Raw genomic sequence first — 24,015 nt, 5'->3', positions numbered from 1 at the left:
TAAAGTATGAATGAAAGAAAAGTGAGTGATGAATGACGTCCCAGCTCCATCCCCAACATCTTATCTTCATTTTCGGGCTTGAAACTGGGCCAAAAGTAGCCCAGAAATCGCTCTCAGCGTTTTTGTTAATTGTAGCACGTGAGCTCGTCACTCATACGCATCAGCCACGCGTACGCTTCATCCACGCATGCGCATAATTTTTCTGTTGCACCAGTCATGCGTAAGCTTCATCCATGCGTATGCGTCGCCACTAGCTTCTCAAATCTTCAAATTCTTGTGTTCCTTCTATTTTTGCATGCTTTCTTTTCATATTCTAAGCCATTCCTGCCCTATAAACCCTGGAATCACTTAACACACACATCACGACATCGAATGGTAATAAGAGAGGAATCAAAATTAGCAATTTTAAGGCCTAAGAAGCATGTTTTCAATCATAACACAAAATTAGGAAGGATTTACAAAACCATACAATTTACATGAATAAGTGTGAGAATAGTTGACAAAACCCACTCAATTCAATACAAAATAAATCCTAAAATAGTGGTTCATCAATAACCAAGATATGAGCTTTGTTTATGTACTTAATAGATGGGAAGGATCGGCATCTAATTTAAGAATACTTGAAGATGAAATCACTCATCGCAATATTCTCAAGATACTACATGGTAATACCTAATTTATAAGCCACAAGTTAGATTTTGACATTAAGCTTGAGTTCACAATAGTTGAGCTTATGACATTTGTATTTAATATTTTTACGTAATTACTATTTAGTTGATGCTGGTTACACAAATGGTTCTATGTTCCTAGCACCGTATAGAGACACTCGTTATCATGCTAAAAAGTAGGCCCAAGGAGCATGTGCATCTCATAACTACCAAGAGTATTTTAATAGGAAACATTCTTTTTCTAGGAATGTTATTGAGCAATAATTTGGTTTACTTAAGAAGAAATGATAAATTTTAGTCCTACCTTTTATCCTCAAAAGACACAAAGTCAAATTATAATAGCTTGTTGTTTGTTGCAAAATTTTATTTGTAAGAACATGGATACAGATCTGAAAGGGCAAACTAGCCTCTAAGATGAATTTCTTCCAGTTGGAGAGGAAGCACCACATGAATTGATTGATGTGGTTGAAAATACAAATGAGTGGACACAATGGTGTGACAACATGGTGATTGAGATATATGAAGAGTGGCAAGCTAGCCATATAGAATAAGAATAGCTTCTAAGCCCAGTTTGAATTCCACTGTTTATGTTGACATGACTTTTGTGATGTAATGATAAACTATGAAGTATGGATATTTCGCTAAGTTATTATGTCCACGTGTCAGATACATTTCGGACACGACACTCATTAACACTCGTTTTATACGTGTGTTTTTTGTGTTTAACCGTGTCTTAATAAAAAAAAATTTTTTTTGAACACGCTTGAACACACTTAAATACCATCATGTGTTAGCTTGTTCATCATTATTTTATATATATATATTTTTATTTATGAAATGAGTTTAGAAATAATATATTATTAAATATTAAAATAAAAAATATTTTAAATACTTTATATAATTAAGTAAAGACATTAAAATTAATTAAAAAATTAATTTATATTTTAATATCAATAAAATATTAAAATATTATTATACATTATTTAAAAATATCTTATATTTATATATACGCCATGTTCCCATGTCTTATAAGAATTTAAAATTCATGTGTCTACATGTTCTATATCATGTCGTGTCTATGTCAGCGTTCGTGCATCATAGATGGTAAATTTGTGTTTGTAAGCCTTTCTATTGTGTTGTAAAACCCATTGTCATTGAAACTTATTAATGGTATTGTAAGAATTGTTGTAATTCAAAGCATGGTTCTTGTAGCATGGTAATTGAAACTTATTTGGTATTTATAAGATATATTGTTTTCGGATATGATGTTTTTGGATTGTACAACTTATTTCTGTTAATCTTCTTCTTAGGTGAGAATGGACAAACGCATATGAAGTGATGCAGAAACTAAAGCATTTTTTGGTTTCAAGGAGGAGTTCGTTATTGATAGTATGAAAGCTGATTTTAGACAATTCAAACTAGGAACTATTGAAAAACTAGCTTTAAGGATGCTAAAGGCCTTCCCAAGTTGTACGCTAACTGCCAAGTATTTCAAGAATAAGCATAAGCGATCGAATGAGAAGTATTAATATGCCTTTGAAATGTTGGCATTCAATGAATTTGGTTGGAATTCTGAAAAACAGTGCGTGGAAGTTGACAATAAAGATGTCCTTGATGCGTGGATGAAGGTCATTTGTAAATTTAATTCAAGTTACTTAAATTGTCACTTTTGAATATATATACTCACTTCTGTTTGTTTTATCAAAAGCACACTCGACCAAATTCTATACTCATGGGAAGCTGTCACCTTTGTTTTACCAACTGGAGGGTATATTCGGATAAGACATAGCCATGGGTATAGGTGCAGTCAGTGGCATTGACGCAAAGGAACAAGTTCATGAAGAAGAGGAAGATCAGAGTCAATGATTGGACGAATTTAAAATGTCAACAAATCCAAGCATTGACAAAGGATAAGAAGTAGCTTCACACTATAAAGTTTATGCAAGTAGCATAAGGAATTCTGGTAAGAAGAATAAGCAAACTGACATTCTAGAGAAGATGGCCGAGCATGTGCAGTTTTCAACTGCTGCCCAAGAAAAGTATGTCCCGGTACTCGCTGATGCTATCTCTAGTGTGAATGAAAAGTTTAATATTTGTGAGAAGCTTGAACAACTTCAATTTGGAGATGAAGAGGTGGTGCAGGTCGTTCTAAAGTTTTTGGATAATCTGCATCTAGAAAAGAGCTTCTGCGACTTGACAGACTCTCAGAAGAGTGCACTACTGTGACCCATTGTCAGATAGAATGATTACTAATTATCTCAAGTTGTAATATATTGTGAAATTTAATGGGTGAAAGTTAAAGTTTTCTGAACTATGTAAGGTTGAATTAGGACTTACAATGTCCAAGTTAAAGTTATCTTACAATATTTTGCTACTTAATATTGTTGAAGTCCAAGTTAAGTCTTTGAAACTTAGTTAGGTTGAATTTTTGAACATAGTTAAAGTTAAAATTTTTGTTTTGGATAATATTTTACCACCATCTAGCTTAATACTTTGTGAATTTGTACTTATATCTCTAACTTCCTGGTGCAAGAAGAATTTGTTAACAGTAAGGTTAAATTTCTCTATTTAATATTAGCAAAATGTTCAACATAGCCATAATATCCCTGAAACAAGTCATTTCATTGAAGCTCACTAGCTTTTACAATATATTAGTATGCCTAATACAATCCGAAGCTCCTACTAGAATTTAAAAAACAAGACTATTATTAGAAACATACAAACTACAAAACTAAAAAAGTGAAAACATGCTAACAATTTCAGAAATAGAATTTTATTCTCTAGTTTTTCAACCTGATCCTTCTGCTTCCACTTGTAGATCTTCTACTTCTAGATGTCATTGTTAAATAAATTATTGTATCTATCAAAGTTGACAAACCACTAAACATCATTCTTAAAAGCAGATACAATATTTATGGTCATGAAATATAAGCCAACTGCAACAATAAAAATGCTAGATCCGATATACAGCAGATATATATGTTTGATAGAAGCATAACAACATGAATATAATTGCAAACCAAGTGAACATGTAGTTTATTTACAATCATCACAGTAATGCAAACCACTAAATAAAACATTATGCAGTACAAAAACCCATCAAACCTAAGGCTTTTCCTTTCCAAGCAAATTAACAATTTTATTGGTTCTCTGGAAAAAGAATCATAAATTAAACTCAACTGACTTTATCTCTATTAAACAATCTAATAATATAAACAAACCACAGAAAATTAGTCATACCAACGTAAGATTATCAAATTGTCACTACTATCAGTCTAATAACGATCATACCAGTTTACAACTACAAGTTAATATTTAGAACCTTTATATATCCTTGTCAAACTCTATTATCTTCACCCCAACTTTGACACCCTACTATTTCCTTCTTTATTCCAATTTTTATTTCCTTGTCTTAATCCCTCTAATTTGTTCTCTTTCATGAATTGATTAGCATCACCTTGGAAATTCTTTTATATCTTTTTATAGAATTTCAAATAGATCAAATTTTAGTAAAAAATTTTAAACAAATACTATATCAAATTATCAAGGTTGAACTTTAGAAAAGTTAACTAGCAAATAAGAAAAACTTAGAAGGTTCTGTACCTACCCGGCTAGAACGGTGACAGTCAAGAGAGAAAGAGAGGACAAAGGAGGAACAACTTTGAGGGAAAAAGCAAAACAGATAAGGCACGATGGCGATGTTAGCGAGGCAGATGCAGAGGTAGTGAACAACACCAAAAACACAGCCCTCGGGAGTACCTACCAGCGCGATTGAAAAGCATTGGAGACACTGTGGCGTGCTTTGCTCCATGGGATCGTCTTTTACACTGACCTTGGTGATGCTGCTAGTGACAAGGCTGATGGGAGGGTTCCTGCTTTCTTCTCGAGCACAAGGTAGAGAAGAAAAGGGGTTGTTGGATGAAAAATTGAAATAGGAGGGGGTTAGGATTTTATTTTAACCTTTAATTATACTTAGGGGTATTTTAGTAACTTTACATATTTTAGTCTCTAATTTTATCTCAAACCAAAAAAGATACTGAGATTTATTTTAGTCTCTGCCTTCCAATCCCAGTCTCTTAGTCACTGTCTTTCAATCTCAATCTCTCTTCCAAATGCTACTTTAATACTTTCAAAAAGTAAGGATAGAAGAGATTGAAATTCTTGGGGACATGGATTAAAATTTTAATAATATTTATTTCCAAAAACATCCTCATTCTAATTTGTCAAATTTATATTCTACCCCTTCCACCATTCTTATCTCTCCAACCTCACCTCCATTCTACCCGTAATCCCTCACCTCACCACCGCACCTACTCCCACCAAAAAGGATATTGAGTCAAAACTTAGTCATGTATACTTTATATCGTATACAATATAGAGACATTTTTTAGTCTTTGTGTCTCGGTTACTATCTCTCAGTCTTTATCTCTTAGACTTAGTAACACCACTTAATGGACCAGGGTCTTGCTGTAGTAACATCTTTAGCTTAATGATTTTTTATCAAGGTTAATAGAGTAAAATAGACAAAGATCTACTACAAGAAAAACATTGAGTACCATCAGATTTAGCGTCACAGAGTAGTTCCAGATTTACCATCGGATTTATAGTAATAATGACATAAAATTTGTAAGGTTAAAAAATTACCGGCGGATTTTAGTTTTCGACGGTAAATCTGCAGGTAATATTTGGAGGAAAATATAATTAAATTGGAGCGTCCGTTACCATCAATAAAATCTTAAAATCCGACGGTAATCCCAATTAGTGAAATGTTGCATTTGGGTGACCCGTAATGGTTTACCGTCGAATTTTTGCGATGGTAAATCCACGGTAGCAAGTCGTAAATTCAAATCACAAATCCTCTTCTCCCTCATTCGACATTCACCCTCTCTCTCTAACTCAACCACCTTTCTCCTCTTAGATCCCCAACACCACCCTCTTCGTCGCCGTCGCCGTCAACCCACCCACCGTTGACACCCCTCCCTTCTTTTATTCTCCCTCTTCTCTCCTTGCCACTTCACCATTCACGTTGTCCATTCTCGGAACCACCACGCCGCACCACATGCCAACCACCGCCACTGTTGGGCTTCGCCTCTCTCCCTCCTCGCATGTCGTCGCGCCACCCTCCGCCTCTGCGGCCTCTCTTCTTTCTCTGTGGATGGTTGTTGCTGCTTGTCCCTCGTCGTTTGTGCCTCCGTGGTTGTACTGCCTGCATGCTACCATGCGTCGTCCACCTTCTGGAAGAGTCTCTGCCTCTACAACAACAGATAACCATTTTAATTTTTTCCAGTTATTCTAATATTTTAGATGCTATATTAATTTTAAGTAGTTAATTCATTGATGTTATTTTTATTATTGATTGGTTTATGATGATGATTAGAATACGGAAATAGTTGAAATATTGAATTGGTTTATTAATTTATTTATGAATATCAATATGCAGCGGTTTTGTTAATTATGAATACATTGAGGTTTTGCTGATTGTTGAATTGGTTTTATATAAATTCATAATGTAAAGAAAAAATTGACATTATTCTAATTATCCAATAAAATATTTCTTATTTTGAAAATGTGACATTTTAGGAAGAAATATTATTTTGTGTATATGTGTTATGTACATTATTGAGCCTCTTGTTGATTGTTTTCTTATTTTTAATTCACAAATATTTTGAAATCATCTTAGATGCATTAATTGAGTTGAGTTATAATTTTGAAAGATGTATTGATTATTGTATTGAATTGCTGAATATTGTTGCTGGAGTTATTTGAAATTTTCTGAAATTATGGTGATTCACTATGTTACGGTTGGTTTTGCTCTTTTCAAACATGACAACAGGTAAAGGTTTGGCAGATAAGGCTATTGGTTGTGGTCGTAGTTGCATATGGTTGGGGTAGAGGGAGGGTTTCTACTGGTACCCCTAGAAATTCTGGATCCTCTTCCTCTGCTCCGATTACCTCGGTGACGTCACAGGTTACAGATTTAGTAGACCAGCCGTTCATCATAATCCATAACCCCAACTACGTGCCTTCGTCTACGGCGATGACACCGCCTCCTACCGTTCAGCAGCCCAATGCCACAGCGACGCCATCTCCAGCGACGGAAGCCGCAGCCCTGGAGTCCTCTCACAGAAGTGAGGCAGCTGATGCCCCTCCACCACCTCCCATCGTAAGGTTGACCATTTGGCCTGATGGCGGCATGGGATAAGTATCACTTTGGGTCTTATATATATTTTTATTATTGTTATTGCTGAAAGTGCTTGAAAATTGATTCTAGTTTAGTGGAATTATGTTTGAATGGTTGAAAGTATTTCTTGTTTCCTGATCATGGAATTGCTGAAAGTGTCTAGTTATTAATTCTTGTTTAGTGGATTTAGGTTTGACTGCCTGAATGTATTTCCTATTTCCTTACTATTGTTATTGCTGAAAGTGCCTGAAAATTAATTATGGTTTAATGGACTTAGGTTTGAATGGCTAAAAGTGTTTCCTGTTTTTTTAGTATTGAATTGCTGAGAGTGTCTGGTTATTGATTCTTGTTTAGTGGATTTAGGTTTGATTGCCTCAATGTGTTTCTATTTTCTGATTATGGAATTGCTAAAAGTGTCTGGTTATTGATTCTTGTTTAGTGGATTTAGGTTTGATTTTCTAAAAGTGTTTCCTGTTTCGTGATTATTGTTATTGCAGAAAGTGCCTGAAAATTTATTCTAGTTTAGTGGATTTAGGTTTGAATGACTGAAAATGTTTCCTGTTTCCTAATTATGGAATTGCTGAAGGTGTCTGATTATTGATTCTTGTTTAGTGAATTTAGGTTTGATTACCTGAAAGTGTTTCCTGTTTCAAGATTATCGAATTGTTGAAAGTTTCTGCTTATCGATTCTTGTTTATGGAATTGTCAAATGTTTTTGTTTGTCGATTGTTGATAGGTTTTTGCCAAACAATAACGCATGTACTCAGGAGGCAACTAACATCATCAAGCTGATGTACGATCATCCCTGGCCCAACTACAAGAAGATCTCCTCTGAGACCAGAGAGCGATGGTTTCAAAAATGGGTAGTATTATTTTTTTAGTTTCAAACCTTTTTAGCTAATTTATATCTTCTATTTTGATTAACTAATTTTAAAGTTTCTTTGTGCATCTGAACTTTATATGGGGCGCTGAGCACAATCTTACCATCAGGAAGATATTCGACCATAGAATGGGTCGGCGACTGCAGTAGATGCTGAAGGATGTTTATGAGGGCGGGACCACAGGAAGACCTGGCTCCAACCGAAAATAAAAAAGGCTTTGTTAGTTCATTGGGAGACTGATGAGGGGTTCAGGCATCGGCATCTCACTAACAGAGCTAACAGTGACCTTCATGAAGTCTAAGGCTAGGCTGGTATGTGGTGTCTTTAGTTTTGTTAATAACTTAGTTATATTCTTTTAGATATCATTACTAGGCATACTAATCATATTGTTTCAAAGCAACATTTATAGTCGAAGTCGTTGGATTGCAAGGTGACACTGACAGAGACGTTCGTGTACACCCACATGCTAAAGGAGAACAAAGAGAGATTTGCTGAGTAAACATACATCTGATCTGGTATAAAATTATTAGAGATTAATTATATAGCTATTGTACTAATCACAATAGCATGTGTTACATAGGAGTCCTATACACAGAGACTAGAGACCATAATTCAGCAATCTCAGCAAAATGGGGAGGACTCCGTCGAAAGCTCTGTTCCTTCAGTCATTGATCCCGATGCGATTTGGCACGAGACCGCCTCAACGCCGTACAAGAACCGCATATACGGGCTGGGTCGTTCTTCGCTAGCAGCCTCCGCACCTCCATATTGAGGCCATCGTCAGGCTCTGCCACCAGTCGAGTGGTTGAGCTCAAGGAAGGCATGGATTTGAGGTTGCAGGTTGGTGCGCGAAATTGTGATCAATACTTTTCACAACTCAAATAATCCCCGGTAATGAATCCAAAAACTTGGTATTCAACACCATGGCATAAACGCAACTTCGCACAACTAACCAGCAAGTGTACTGGGTCGTCCAAGTAATAAATCTTACGCGAGTAAGGGTCGATCCCACAGAGATTGTTGGTATGAAGCAAGCTATGGTCACCTTGTAAATCTTAGTCAGACAAACTCAAATGGGTATGGTGATATGCGAATAAAACATAAAGGTAAAGATAGAGATACTTATGTAATTCATTGGTAGGAATTTCAGATAAGCGTATGAAGATGCCTTCCCTTCCGTCTCTCTGCTTTCCTACTGTCTTCATCCAATCCTTCTTACTCCTTTCCATGGCAAGCTTAAGCAAGGGTTTCATCGTTGTCAGTGGCTACCTCCCATCCTCTCAGTAAAAATGTTCAACGCACCCTGTCACGGCACGGCTATCCATCTGTCGGTTCTCGATCAGGCCGGAATAGAATCCAGTGATTCTTTTGCGTCTGTCACTAACGCCCCGCCTTCTGGAGTTTGAAGCACGTCACAGTCATTCAATCATTGAATCCTACTCAGAATACCACAGACAAGGTTAGACCTTCCGGATTCTCTTGAATGCCGCCATCAGTTCTAGCCTATACCACGAAGACTCTGATCTCACGGAATGGCTGGCTCGTTTGTCAGGCGAGCACTCGGTTGTCAGGCGATCAACCATGCATCGTGTATCAGGAATCCAAGAGATATTCACCCAATCGAAAGTAGAACGGAGGTGGTTGTCAGTCACACGTTCATAGGTGAGAATGATGATGAGTGTCACGGATCATCACATTCATCAAGTTGAAGAACAAGTGATATCTTAGAACAAGAACAAGCGGAATTGAATAGAAGAACAATAGTAATCCCATTAATACTCGAGGTACAGCAGAGCTCCACACCTTAATCTATGGTGTGTAGAAACTCCACCGTTGAAAATACATAAGAACAAGGTCTAGGCATGGCCGAATGGCCAGCCTCCCAATGATCTAAGAACTAGATGTCCAAAGATGAAAATACAATAGTAAAAGGTCCTACTTATAGAGAACTAGTAGCCTAGGGTGTACAGAGATGAGTAAATGACATAAAAATCCACTTCCGGGCCCACTTGGTGTGTGCTTGGGCTGAGCATTGAAGAATTTTCGTGTAGAGACTCCTCTTGGAGTTAAACGCCAGCTTTGGTGCCAGTTTGGGCGTTTAACTCCCATTCTTGTGCCAGTTCCGGCGTTTAACGCTGGAAATCCTGAGGGTGACTTTGAACGCCGGTTTGGGCCATCAAATCTTGGGCAAAGTATGGACTATCATATATTGCTGGAAAGCCCAGGATGTCTACTTTCTAACGCCGTTGAGAGCGCGCCAATTGGGCTTCTGTAGCTCCAGAAAATCCACTTCGAGTGCAGGGAGGTCAGAATCCAACAGCATCTGCAGTCCTTTTTGGTCTCTGAATTAGATTTTTGCTCAGGTCCCTCAATTTCAGCCAGAAAATACCTAAAATCACAGAAAAACACACAAACTTATAGTAATGTCCAGAAAATTGAATTTTAACTAAAAACTAATAAAAATATACTAAAAACTAACTAGATCATACTAAAAACATACTAAAAACAATGCCAAAAAGCGTACAAATTATCCGCTCATCACAACACCAAACTTAAATTGTTACTTGTCCTCAAGCAACTGAAAATCAAATAAGATAAAAAGAAGAGAATATGCAATGAATTCCAAAAACATCTATGAAGATCAGTATTAATTAGATGAGCGGGACTTTTAGCTTTTTGCCTCTGAATAGTTTTGGCATCTCACTCTATCCTTTGAAATTCAGAATGATTGGCTTCTTTAGGAACTTAGAATCCAGATAGTGTTATTGATTCTCCTAGTTAAGTATGATGATTCTTGAACATAACTACTTATTGAGTCTTGGCCGTGGCCCAAAGCACTCTGTCTTCCAGTATTACCACCGGATACATACATGCCACAGACACATAATTGGGTGAACCTTTTCAGATTGTGACTCAGCTTTGCTAGAGTCCCCAGTTAGAGGTGTCCAGGGTTCTTAAGCACAGTCTTTTTGCCTTGGATCACAACCTTATTTTTTTTTCTTTTTCTTTCTCTCTTTTTTTCTTTTTTTTTCGAAAATATATTTTTTTTTCATTGCTTTTTCTTGCTTCAAGAATCATTTTTATGATTTTTCAGATCCTCAGTAACATGTCTCCTTTTTCATCATTCTTTCAAGAGCCAACATTCATGAACCACAAATTCAAAAGACATATGCACTGTTTAAGCATACATTCAGAAAATAAAAGTATTGCCACCACATCAAAATAATTAAACTGTTATAAAATTCAAAATTCATGCAATTCTTCTCTTTTTCAATTAAGAACATTTTTTATTCAAGAGAGGTGATGGATTCATAGGACATTCATAACTTTAAGGCATAGACACTAAGACACTAATGATCACAAGACACAAACATAGACAATCTTAAGCACTAAAATTCGAAAAACAGGAAAATAAAGAACAAGAAAATTAAGGAACGGGTCCACCTTAGTGATGGCGGCTCTTTCTTCCTCTTGAAGATCCTATGGAGTGCTTGAGCTCCTCAATGTCTCTTCCTTATCTTTGTTGCTCCTCTCTCATGATTCTTTGATCTTCTCTAATTTCATGGAGGATGATGGAGTGTTCTTGATGCTCCACCCTTAGTTGTCCCATGTTGGAACTCAATTCTCCTAGGGAGGTGTTTAGTTGCTCCCAATAGTTTTGTGAAGGAAAGTGCATCCCTTGAGGAATCTCAGGGATCTCATGATGAGTGGGGTCTCTTGTGTGCTCCATCTTCTTCTTAGTGATGGGCTTGTCCTCATCAATGGGGATGTCTCCCTCTATGTCAACTCCAACTGAATAACAGAGGTGACAAATGAGATGAGGAAAGGCTAACCTTGCCAAGGTAGAGGACTTGTCCGCCACCTTATAAAGTTCTTGGGATATCACCTCATGAACTTCTATTTCTTCTCCAATCATGATGCTATGAATCATATAGCTCGGTCTATAGTAACTTCGGACCGGTTGCTAGTGGGAATGATTGAGCGTTGGATAAACTCCAACCATCCTCTAGCCACGGGTTTGAGGTCATGCCTTCTCAATTGAACCGGCTTCCCTCTTGAATCTCTCTTCCATTGGGCGCCCTCTTCACATATGACTGTAAGGACTTGGTCCAACCTTTGATCAAAGTTGACCCTTCTAGTGTAAGGATGTTCATCTCCTTGCATCATGGGCAAGTTGAATGCCACCCTTGAGATGAATCTTTCCATCTCCCATGACTCGGAGGTGGAAGCTTTTGCCTTCCCTTTCCTCTTTCTAGAGGTTTCTCCGGCCTTGGATGCCATAAATGGTTATGGAAAAACAAAAAGCAATACTTTTACCACACCAAACTTAAAATGTCTGCTCGTCCTCGAGCAAAAGAAGAAAGAAGAGAGTAGAAGAAGAAGAAATGAGGAAGAAGGGAATGGCTTTGTGTTCGGCCAAAGGGGGAGAAGTGGTGTTTAGGTTGTGTGAAAATGAAGGAGTGAAGGAGGGTTTATATAGGAGTGGGGAAAGGGTAGGGTTCGGTTAATTGAGGGTGGGTTTGGGTGGGAAAGTGGTTTGAATTTGAATGGTGAGGTAGGTGGGGTTTTGTGAAGGATGGATGTGAGTGGTGAAGAGAAAGATGGGATTTGATAGGTGAAGGGTTTTTGGGGAAGAGGTGTTGAGGTGATTGGTGAATGGGTGAAGAAGAGAGAGAGTGGTGGGGTAGGTAGGGATCCTGTGGGGTCCACAAATCCTGAGGTGTCAAGGAAAAGTCATCCCTGCACTAAATGGCATGCAAAAATGCGTTTTTAGCCATTTCTGGCGTTAAACGCCGGGCTGGTGCCCATTTCTGGCGTTTAACGCCAGCTTCTTGCCCTTTTCTGGCGTTTAACGCCAGTCTGGTGCCCCTTTCTGGCGTTAAACGCCCAGAATGGTGCCAGACTGGGCGTTAAACGCCCAACAGCTAGCCTTACTGGCGTTTAAACGCCAGCACGTTCTCCTCCAGGGTGTGCTGTTTTTCTTTCTGCTTTTCATTCTGTTTTTGCTTTTTTCATTGGTTTTGTGACTTCTCATGATCATCAACCTACAAAAAAAAAACATAAAATAAAAAAGGAAAATAGTCAAAATATAACATTGGGTTGCCTCCCAACAAGCGCTTCTTTAATGTCAGTAGCTTGACAGTGGGCTCTCATGGAGCCTCAGAAATGCTCAGAGCCATGTTGGAACCTCCCAACACCAAACTTAGAGTTTGAATGTGGGGGTTCGACACCAAACTTAGAGTTTGGTTGTGGCCTCCCAACACCAAACTTAGAGTTTGACTGTGGGGGCTCTGTTTGGCTCTGTTTTGAGAGAAGCTCTTCATGCTTCCTCTCCATGGTGACAGAGGGATATCCTTGAGCCTTAAACACAAAGGATTCTTCATTCACTTGAATGATCAATTCTCCTCTATCAACATCAATCACAGCCCTTGCTGTGGCTAGGAAGGGTCTGCCAAGGATGATGGATTCATCCATGCACTTCCCAGTCTCTAGGACTATGAAATCAGCAGGGATGTAATGGTCTTCAACTTTTACCAGAACATCCTCTACAAGTCCATAAGCTTGTTTTCTTGAGTTGTCTGCCATCTCTAGTGAGATTTTTGCAGCTTGCACCTCAGAGATCCCTAGCTTCTCCATTACAGAGAGAGGCATGAGGTTTACCCTTGACCCTAAGTCACACAAGGCCTTCTTGAAGGTCATGGTGCCTATGGTACAAGGTATTGAAAACTTCCCAAGATCCTGTCTCTTTTGAGGCAGTTTCTGCCTGGACAAGTCATCCAGTTCTTTGGTGAGCAAAGGGGGTTCATCCTCCCAAGTCTCATTTCCAAATAACTTGTCATTTAGCTTCATGATTGCTCCAAGGTATTTAGCAACTTGCTCTTCAGTGACATACTCATCCTCTTCAGAGGAAGAATACTCATCAGAGCTCATGAATGGCAGAAGTAAGTCCAATGGAATCTCTATGGTCTCATTTTGAGCCTCAGATTCCCATGGTTCCTCATTGGGGATCTCATTGGAGGCCAGTGGACGTCCATTGAGGTCTTCCTCAGTGGCGTTCACTGCCTCTCCTTCCTCCCAAAATTCGGCCATGTTGATGGCCTTGCATTCTCCTTTTGGATTTTCTTCTGTGTTGCTTGGGAGAGTACTAGGAGGGAGTTCAGTAATTTTCTTGCTCAGCTGACCCACTTGTGCCTCCAAGTTTCTAATGGAGGACCTTGTTTCAGTCATAAAACTTTGAGTGGTTTTGATTAGATCAGAGACCATGGTTGCTAAGTCAGAGGTATTCTGCTTAGAACTCTTTGTCTGTTGCTGAGAAGATGATGGAAAAGGCTTGCTATTGCTAAACCTGTTTCTTCCACCATTATTATTGTTGAAACCTTGTTGAGGTCTCTGTTGATCCTTCCATGAGAGATTTGGATGATTTCTCCATGAAGGATTATAGGTGTTTCCATAGGATTCTCCCATGTAATTCACCTCTTCCATTGAAGGGTTCTCAGGATCATAAGCTTCTTCCTTAGATGAAGCTTCTTTAATACTGCTTGGTGCATTTTGCATTCCAGACAAACTTTGAGAAATCATATTGACTTGTTGAGTCAATATTTTGTTCTGAGCCAATATGGCATTCAGAGTGTCAATCTCAAGAACTCCTTTCTTCTGACCAGTCCCATTGTTCACAGGATTCCTTTCAGAAGTGTACATGAATTGGTTATTTGCAACCATTTCAATCAGCTCTTGAGCTTCTGTAGGCGTCTTCTTCAGATGAAGAGATCCTCCAGCAGAGCTATCCAAAGACATCTTAGACAGTTTAGAGAGACCATCATAGAAAATACCTATGATGCTCCATTCAGAAAGCATGTCAGAGGGACACTTTCTGATTAATTGTTTGTATCTTTCCCAAGTTTCATAGAGGGATTCTCCTTCCTTCTGTCTGAAGGTTTGGACTTCCACTCTAAGCTTACTCAATTTTTGAGGTGGAAAGAACTTTGCCAAGAAGGCATTGACTAGCTTTTCCCAAGAGTCCAGGCTTTCTTTGGGTTGAGAGTCCAACCATGTCCTAGCTCTGTCTCTTACAGCAAAAGGGAATAGCATAAGTCTGTAGACCTCAGGGTCAACCCCATTAGTCTTGACAGTGTCACAGATTTGCAAGAATTCAGCTAAGAACTGATGAGGATCTTCCAATGGAAGTCCATGGAACTTGCAATTCTGTTGCATTAGAGAAACTAATTGAGGCTTAAGCTCAAAGTTGTTTGCTCCAATGGCAAGGATAGAGATGCTTCTCCCATAAAAGTCGGGAGTAGGTGCAGTAAAGTCACCCAGCACCTTCCGTGCATTGTTGACATTGTTGTTGTTTTCGGCTGCCATAGGTTCTTCTTCTTTGAAGATTTCTGTTAGGTCCTCTACAGAGAGTTGTGCTTTGGCTTCTCTTAGCTTTCTCTTCAAGGTCCTTTCAGGTTCAGGATCAGCCTCAACAAGAATACTTTTGTCCTTGCTCCTGCTCATAAGAAAGAGAATGGAACAAGAAAATGTGGAATCCTCTATGTCACAGTATAGAGATTCCTTTAGGTGTCAGAGGAAAAGAAAAGTAGAAGACAGAAGTAGAAAATTCGAACTTATCAAAGAAGATGGAGTTCGAACTTTGCATTAAGGAATAGTGTTAGTCCATAAATAGAAGGATGTGAGAAGAAGGGAAGTAATTTTCGAAAATTAAGTAAAAGATTTTGAAAACATTTTTGAAAAACACTAATTGATTTTCGAAAATGAAAGTGGAAAAGAAATCAAGTGATTTTTGAAAAAGATTTTGAAATTAGAAATCAAAAAAGATTTGATTGAAAACTATTTTGAAAAAGATGTGGTTAAGAAGATATGATTAGTTTTAAAAAGGTGTGATTGAGAAGATATGATTTGAAAAACATTTTAAAAAGATTTGATTTTGAAAATTAATGACTTGGCTAACAAGAAAAGATATGATTCAAACATTAAACCTTTCTCAACAGAAAAGGCAACATACTTGAAATGTTGAATCAAATCATTGATTGATAGCAAGTATTTTTAAAAATAGAAAGAAATTGATTTTGAAAACATATGATTGAAAAGATATGATTTGAAAAAGATTTGATTTTGAAAAAGTTTGAAAACTGAAAAAAAATATGCATTAAAAACAAAATCTTCCCTCTTGTGCCATCCTGGCGTTAAACGCCCAGAATGGTGCACATTCTGGCGTTTAACGCCCAAAACTATACCCTTTTGGGCGTTAAACGCCCAACCAGGTACCCTGGCTGGCGTTTAAACGCCAGTCTGTCCTTCTTCACTGGGCGTTTTGAACGCCCAGCTTTTTCTGTATAATTCCTCTACAGAATGTTCTGAATCTTCAATTCTCTGTATTGTTGACTTGAAAAGACACAAATTAAAAATATTTTTGGATTTTTAATAATAAGGAAAAATCAAAATGCAACAAGAATCAAATAACAATGCATGCAAGAAACCAAACTTAGCAGTTTGTATACTACTGACACTAATGAGAATGCATATGAGACACACAAGACACTCAAGTCAAGAGAAATTTAAAGATTAGAGTAAGAAATCATCAAGAACATCTTGAAGATCACTAAGACACATGAATGAATGCATGCAATTGACACCAAACTTAACATGAGACACTAGACTCAAACAAGAAATATTTTTTGGATTTTATGGCTTTGTAAAATTTTTTTTTTGTGACTTTCGAAAATTAAGTGGAAAAAGAAGATAAAGGTATCAAAATTCTTAATGAGAACTCCAGGAATCATGCAATGTTTAGTCTAAGACTCCGGTTCAGGAATTAGACATGGCTTCACAGCCAGCCAAGCTTTCAAAGAAAGCTTCGGTCCAAAACACTAGACATGGCCAATGGCCAGCCAAGCCTTAGCAGATCACTGCTCCAAAAGCAAGATTGATAGAAATCAACAAGCTCTTGTGATGATAAATTGAAACCTCGGTCCAATGAAATTAGACATGGCTTCACAGCCAGCCAGACTTCAACAAATCATCATGAAACTCTAGAATTCATCTTCAAGAATTCCGAAAAAAAAAGTACCTAATCTAAGCAACAAGATGAACCGTCAGTTGTCCAAACTCAACAATCCCCGGCAACGGCGCCAAAAACTTGGTGCGCGAAATTGTGATCAATACTTTTCACAACTCAAATAATCCCTGGTAATGAATCCAAAAACTTGGTATTCAACACCATGGCATAAACACAACTTCGCACAACTAACCAGCAAGTGTACTGGGTCGTCCAAGTAATAAACCTTACGCGAGTAAGGGTCGATCCCACAGAGATTGTTGGTATGAAGCAAGCTATGGTCACCTTGTAAATCTTAGTCAGGCAAACTCAAATGGGTATGGTGATATGCGAATAAAACATAAAGGTAAAGATAGAGATACTTATGTAATTCATTGGTAGGAATTTCAGATAAGCGTATGAAGATGCCTTCCCTTCCGTCTCTCTGCTTTCCTACTGTCTTCATCCAATCCTTCTTACTCCTTTCCATGGCAAGCTTAAGCAAGGGTTTCACCGTTGTCAGTGGCTACCTCCCATCCTCTCAGTGGAAATGTTCAACGCACCCTGTCACGGCACGGCTATCCATCTGTCGGTTCTCGATCAGGCCGGAATAGAATCCAGTGATTCTTTTGCGTCTGTCACTAACGCCCCGCCTTCTGGAGTTTGAAGCACGTCACAGTCATTCAATCATTGAATCCTACTCAGAATACCACAGACAAGGTTAGACCTTCCGGATTCTCTTGAATGCCGCCATCAGTTCTAGCCTATCCCACGAAGACTCTGATCTCACGGAATGGCTGGCTCGTTTGTCAGGCGAGCACTCAGTTGTCAGGCGATCAACCATGCATCGTGTATCAGGAATCCAAGAGATATTCACCCAATCGAAAGTAGAACGGAGGTGGTTGTCAGTCACACGTTCATAGGTGAGAATGATGATGAGTGTCACGGATCATCACATTCATCAAGTTGAAGAACAAGTGATATCTTAGAACAAGAACAAGCGGAATTGAATAGAAGAACAATAGTAATCGCATTAATACTCGAGGTACAGCAGAGCTCCACACCTTAATCTATGGTGTGTAGAAACTCCACCGTTGAAAATACATAAGAACAAGGTCTAGGCATGGCCGAATGGCCAGGCTCCCAATGATCTAAGAACTAGATGTCCAAAGATGAAAATACAATAGTAAAAGGTCCTACTTATAGAGAAATAGTAGCCTAGGGTGTACAGAGATGAGTAAATGACATAAATATCCACTTCCGGGCCCACTTGGTGTGTGCTTGGGCTGAGCATTGAAGCATTTTCGTGTAGAGACTCCTCTTGGAGTTAAACGCCAGCTTTGGTGCCAGTTTGGGCGTTTAACTCCCATTCTTGTGCCAGTTCCGGCGTTTAACGCTGGAATTCCTGAGGGTGACTTTGAACGCCGGTTTGGGCCATCAAATCTTAGGCAAAGTATGAACTATCATATATTGCTGGAAAGCCCAGGATGTCTACTTTCCAACGCCGTTGAGAGCGCGCCAATTGGGCTTCTGTAGCTTCAGAAAATCCACTTCGAGTGTAGGGAGGTCAGAATCCAACAGCATCTGCAGTCCTTTTTGGTATCTGAATCAGATTTTTGCTCAGGTCCCTCAATTTCAGCCAGAAAATACCTGAAATCACAGAAAAACACACAAACTCATAGTAAAGTCTAGAAAAGTGAATTTTAACTAAAAACTAATAAAATTATACTAAAAACTAACTAGATCATACTAAAAACAATGCCAAAAGGCGTACAAATTATCCGCTCATCACAGGTGCAGGAGCTCCAACGCAGCCTTCACCAGCAGGCTAAGGAGTTGAACCATTATCCAGAGAGGTATCAGGAGATCCTTGATAGGCAAAAGTGTGATTTACACTTTTTATAACTCGAACAATTCTTAGCAATGGCTCCAAAAACTTGGTGCACACTACTATGGTTCACTCACATTCTTCACAACTTCGCACAACTAACCAGCAAGTGCACTGGGTCGTCCAAGTAATAAACCTTACGTGAGTAAGGGTCGATTCCACGGAGATTGTTGGTATGAAGCAAGCTATGGTCATCTTGTAAATCTCAGTCAGGCTGATTCAAATGGTTATAATGGTTTTCGAAAATTATGATAAATAAAGTATAAAATAAAGATAGAGATACTTATGTAAATCATTGGTAGGAATTTCAGATAAGTGTATGCAGATGATGTGTTCCTTCTGAATCTCTGCTTTCCTACTGCTTTCATCCACTCCTTCTTACTCCTTTCCATGGCAAGCTGTATGTAGGGCATCACCATTGTCAATGGCTACTTCCCATCCTCTCAGTGAAAATGGTACAAATGCTCTTGTCACAGCACGACTAATCATCTATCGGTTCTCGATCATGTCGTAATAGAATCCATTGATTCTTTTGCGTCTGTCACTACGCCCAACAATTGTGAGTTTGAAGCTCGTCACAGTCATTCAATCCCTGAATCCTACTCGGAATATCACAGACAAGGTTTAGACTTTTCGGATTCTCAAGAATGGCCGCCAATAATTCTAACTTATACCACGAAGACTCTGATTAAGGAATCCAAGAGATACTCGCTCGTTCTAAGGTAGAACAGAAGTGGTTGTCAGTCACGCGTTCATAGGTGAGAATGATGATGAGTGTCACGGATCATCGCATTCATCATGTTGAAGTGCAACGAATATCTTAGAACAAGAATAAGCTTAATTGAATAGAAAATAGTAGTAATTGCATTGAAACTCGAGGTACAGCAGAGCTCCACACCCTTAATCTATGGTGTGTAGAAACTCCACCATTGAAAATACATAAGTGATGGTCCAGGCATGGCTGAATGGCCAGCCCCCATGTGATCAAAGATGTAAAATCCCATATGAAAATGCAATAGTAAAAACTTTTATTTATACTAGACTAGCTACTAGGGTTTACAAAAATAATTCTTAGTGTAGAAATCCACTTTCGGGGCCTACTTTGGTGTGTGCTTGGGATGAGCTTGAGCTTTACACGTGCAGAGGCTTCTCTTAGGGTTAGACACCAAGTTGTAACGTGTTTTTGGCGTTTAACTCTGGTTTGTGACGTGTTTCTGGCGTTTTACTCCAGAATGCAGCATGGAACTGGCATTGAACGCCAGTTTACGTCGTCTAAACTCGAATAAAGTATGAACTATTATATATTGTTGGAAAGCTCTGGATGTCTACCTTCCAACGCCGTTAAGAGCGCGCCATTTGAAGTTCTGTAGCTCCAGAAAATCCATTTCGAATGCAGGGAGGTCAGAATCCAACAACATCAGCAGTCTTTTTTCAGCCTGAATCATATTTTTGCTCAAGTCCCTCAATTTCATCCAGAAAATACCTGAAAAATTACAGAAAAATATACAAACTCATAGTAAAGTCTAGAAATATGAATTTTGCCTAAAAACTAATAAAAACATCCCTAAAAGTAGCTAGATCCTACTAAAAACTACCTAAAAACAAAGCCAAAAAGCATATAAATTATCCGCTCATCAATCCTCAATGCGTAATGGATACGAATAACCTCAACCTAGAGTGGAGGAAGTAGCTGGAGCGGTTTCTGCGGATGGAAGGTTAGATGAAGGTGTACCAGGCTCAGATGAGTGCCGCTGGCATCATCCCTACTAGTGGTTGCACCACTGCTGGTTCTAATGGTCCCGCTGGTGACACACAAACAACACCACATTTTGCACTGCCTTCTCAGGGCCACGGAACCGATGAGGATGAGGAGGACTAGTTGGATCTTTATTTATTAGTGTTTCGTTCTATTGTTTCATTGTATTTATTTCTTGTACTTGACTTTTAATTTTATTGAACATTGTATTATTTATTTTAAATAATAAGTTTTTATTATTTATGAATTGACCATTAATTATGTGAAAAATAAATTTAAATAAAAATTAAAATTGACCATTTATTTTAATTTTTTTTAAAAAATTGATATTATCGTCGAATTTACCGAAATAATCCAATTGTAACAGTGCGAGAAACAACATATTTTGGCGCCAACAATACCGTCGAAAAAATTTTCCGGTAACCAATTAGGTTTTCAAACAAGTAATCTGTTGCAGAATCCGACGGTAATTACCGTTGGATGAAAAATTCTGTTGGTAAACATTTACCGGCGAGATTTATACCATCTGATTCCATCCGACAGTAAATTAGATTCATTTTTTCAGCAAAAAATCCGATGGTAATCAGCGTTTTTCTTGTAGTGATCATAAACCAACGCGGGTTGGTCTAGTGGTTGTTTAATAATCCACCTAAACAAGGGGTTGGGAGTTCAAAGTATATCTAACAACCCATTGGTCAATAACAAACCGTTAAATGGAACTCAGATCTACTACGGATTAGTCATTAGACTTGTCAGTTTAAAAAAGGACAATTTACTTATTTAAATTGTTTCACTCTCAATATTACGCAAATACATTGTTTCAGAAACTGATACGTAAATACATTGTTTCAGAAACTTATACGTAAATACATTTTTTCCAACTCTATAGCAACTGGAGGGGACCCGCAAGGTTAGTCACATTTCTGTTTGCTACTCGACACATACATCGGTACAACCAAGCCAACGCAGCCGAACCCCAGCTATACCGCTCCATGTCATCAAGGTTCACCACAAATGGCAACCACTGTATATGTACCCGGTTCGCACTCTTGTCCCCAAATAATTGAGTAGATAAAAGCATCATGATGTAGGCACGTGCGTAGATGCGGACTGTCTCCTCGTTCGCATCTGGTGGTAGCACACTAAACCTCTCGTGGAACCATGTAAAATGGACCGTCATCTGCTTGACCTTATTCGGTGGTGGCAGCTCACCGAATAGGTCCTGAAACCACTCCCAGGCTGGTCGACCACCCTCCATGTATGTCTCAAACTCACCAAGGCAACCACTCACAGCCTCCCCATCGACAGGCAACCCAAGCTGAAAAGCCACGTCCTGCAATGTCACTGTGCACTCTCCAAAAGGCATGTGGAACGTGTGCGTCTCAGGACGCCACCTCTCAATGAACGCACTAACCATTGGCTCATCCAACCAGAACCATTGGCTGTTTAGCCTAGCCAAATGGTACAATCCAGCCCTCTCTAAATACGGGATGATCCTTTCATGCATGGGCATATTCTGTTGCCGTCTCACACTGTATATACACCTAGTGGGCTGCACATAACATGAAAGAAATGCAGGATACAATTAAATTTTCCAATCCATAAGAAAATTCCCTATCTAATAATAAAAAATATCTTAAACCGTCAACAAATTTTAAATCGGTAAACAAATTAATCCCTAAATCCTATAACTAAGTCGTCAATAAACCAGCGAGATTCAAATTATACATACTTATTACAATAACAGAAATGACAACACACTAAACTGATTAAATAACAGCCACAATTATAAAAGTATTACAAATCTTTAACAATAAACTTCAAAACAACAACCCAAACCAATTAAACTAACATCCTAACATGCGAAGCCTAATTTAAAACTAGAGGTACTAATCTATAAACTTTGTATATTCTACCTTACATACCATTTTTCTAACTAAAAAAATCCTAAGCCTAAAAAAAATATCTAAATTATTAACTAACCTCGTCACCAATGGTACCGGCCACATGCGCAACACCGTTCAGTCGGTACATGCTCCTTCTGTCTGCCATGATATCCCGCCAGAAGTCGCAGCTCAAATACCTCGGACCCGCTCTCAACTTGCTCTGACCTCTCTCTAGAATTTCCTCTCTCTAACCAACCTTACAAAACCTCAAAATGAATAATCTGCGGCTGGCTCCGCGGTTTATATATATAGGCAGCCATCCTCCACGTAAACCGCTATAGGCTCCAGCGGTTTATGTACACCCACCAATGCACATAAACCGCTGCTGGCAACAGTGGTTTATGACCAATCCGTTTCAAACGTAAACCGCGACAGGTCATTGCGGTTTTTATTGTGCAATTTATGCTTGTAAACTGCGGCTGGTACTAGCAGTTTCTGTTATCTTGTAAATCGCTACTGGCAGTAGCGGTTTATATAGATATGTGAAACAATGTATTTACGTATCAGTTTCTGAAACAATGTATTTACGTAATATTGAGAGTGAAACAATTTAAATAAGTAAATTGCCCTTTAAAAAATATCATAAAAAATCCCAAAAAAAGAAAAGACAAAAATTACAAATTTGCAAAAACTAAGATGTCTCAATTTATTTTTTTAAATACAATTATAAAATAAATTAATCTTTCTGTTAGTTTAATAATGTTATATGAGATAAATTATTATGTGACATAATTATCTAATTCATAAAGCTAATTTAATTCAGTTATATTTTTTATGAATTAATTTAAAATGTGATATTTTAAAAACTAAATTGACCCACGTTTGAAATTATGTTGACCATTAACTCAAATAAAAAAGTATTACTAGATATAAATTTATTTAAAATATGCATAAAATAAACAAAAGATTAAAGTACTATTTTAGTTTTTAATATTTTTGTTTTAAATTATAATTTTATTCTTAACGCTTAAAATAAACGTTATATTTTTTTGTTATAAATATTTTATTTTTTTTATTTTTGTCCTTTAATCAAATTTAGAATTTTTTCTTCTAAAAATACTACTTTTTCTTTATTAATTAGTATTTTTTTTCCTTGTATTCTTCTATTATTTTTGTACTCAAATTACTATAATGACTATTATAATCACTATAATTATAATTTTGTTCTTATTTAGAAGAACATCATAATAGAGAAAAACGTATTTGTAGAAGAAAAAAATTTAATTTTAGCTAGAGTATTAAAATAAGACAAAATAAAACATTTGAAATAAAAATAATATTTTTTAAATGTTAAGAAGTAAAATTACTCTTGGATGGATATATTTACATAACCAAAGTAAACATTAACCAATGAAAACACTCCTCTAACTAAAAAAAGCCCTTTGTCATGTGGGAGTGGAACCAGAATATTTGGTTGTTGCTAACTGGACCATATGCTAAAGAGAGTGGGGGGACACATAACCCCTTGCTCTAGGTTTAGTTCTTTTCATCTTTTTCCTATCTATTTCTCTTTGCTACAACATTTATAAGGCCGTGGTTTTTTATTTTTTATTTTTTAAAATTTATTTATATTTAAAGAAAATCTCAACACCTTGGAAGAAGAAACAAAGTGACAAAATTTTGTTATGATCTTTCCTGTAAATAAAATATAAAGA

At 37.7% G+C, this 24,015-nt stretch overlaps 1 protein-coding gene across 1 annotated transcript; it reads right to left on the bottom strand.

Annotated features, from left to right (window-relative positions):
• Positions 1-21,297: 21,297 nt before the first annotated feature.
• Positions 21,298-22,466, bottom strand: LOC140184855 (serine/threonine-protein phosphatase 7 long form homolog). The gene is made up of 2 exons (XM_072238044.1): positions 22,398-22,466; positions 21,298-21,966 (listed from the first exon to the last, which is right to left on the bottom strand). The coding sequence occupies exons 1-2, from the start codon at positions 22,464-22,466 to the stop codon at positions 21,298-21,300; spliced, it is 738 nt and encodes a 245-aa protein (XP_072094145.1).
• Positions 22,467-24,015: the final 1,549 nt, after the last annotated feature.

Source organism: Arachis hypogaea, chromosome 5 (assembly GCF_003086295.3).
Source record: "Arachis hypogaea cultivar Tifrunner chromosome 5, arahy.Tifrunner.gnm2.J5K5, whole genome shotgun sequence".
Taxonomy (NCBI): Eukaryota; Viridiplantae; Streptophyta; class Magnoliopsida; order Fabales; family Fabaceae; genus Arachis; species Arachis hypogaea.
This window is presented reverse-complemented; position numbering and strand designations above follow the sequence as displayed.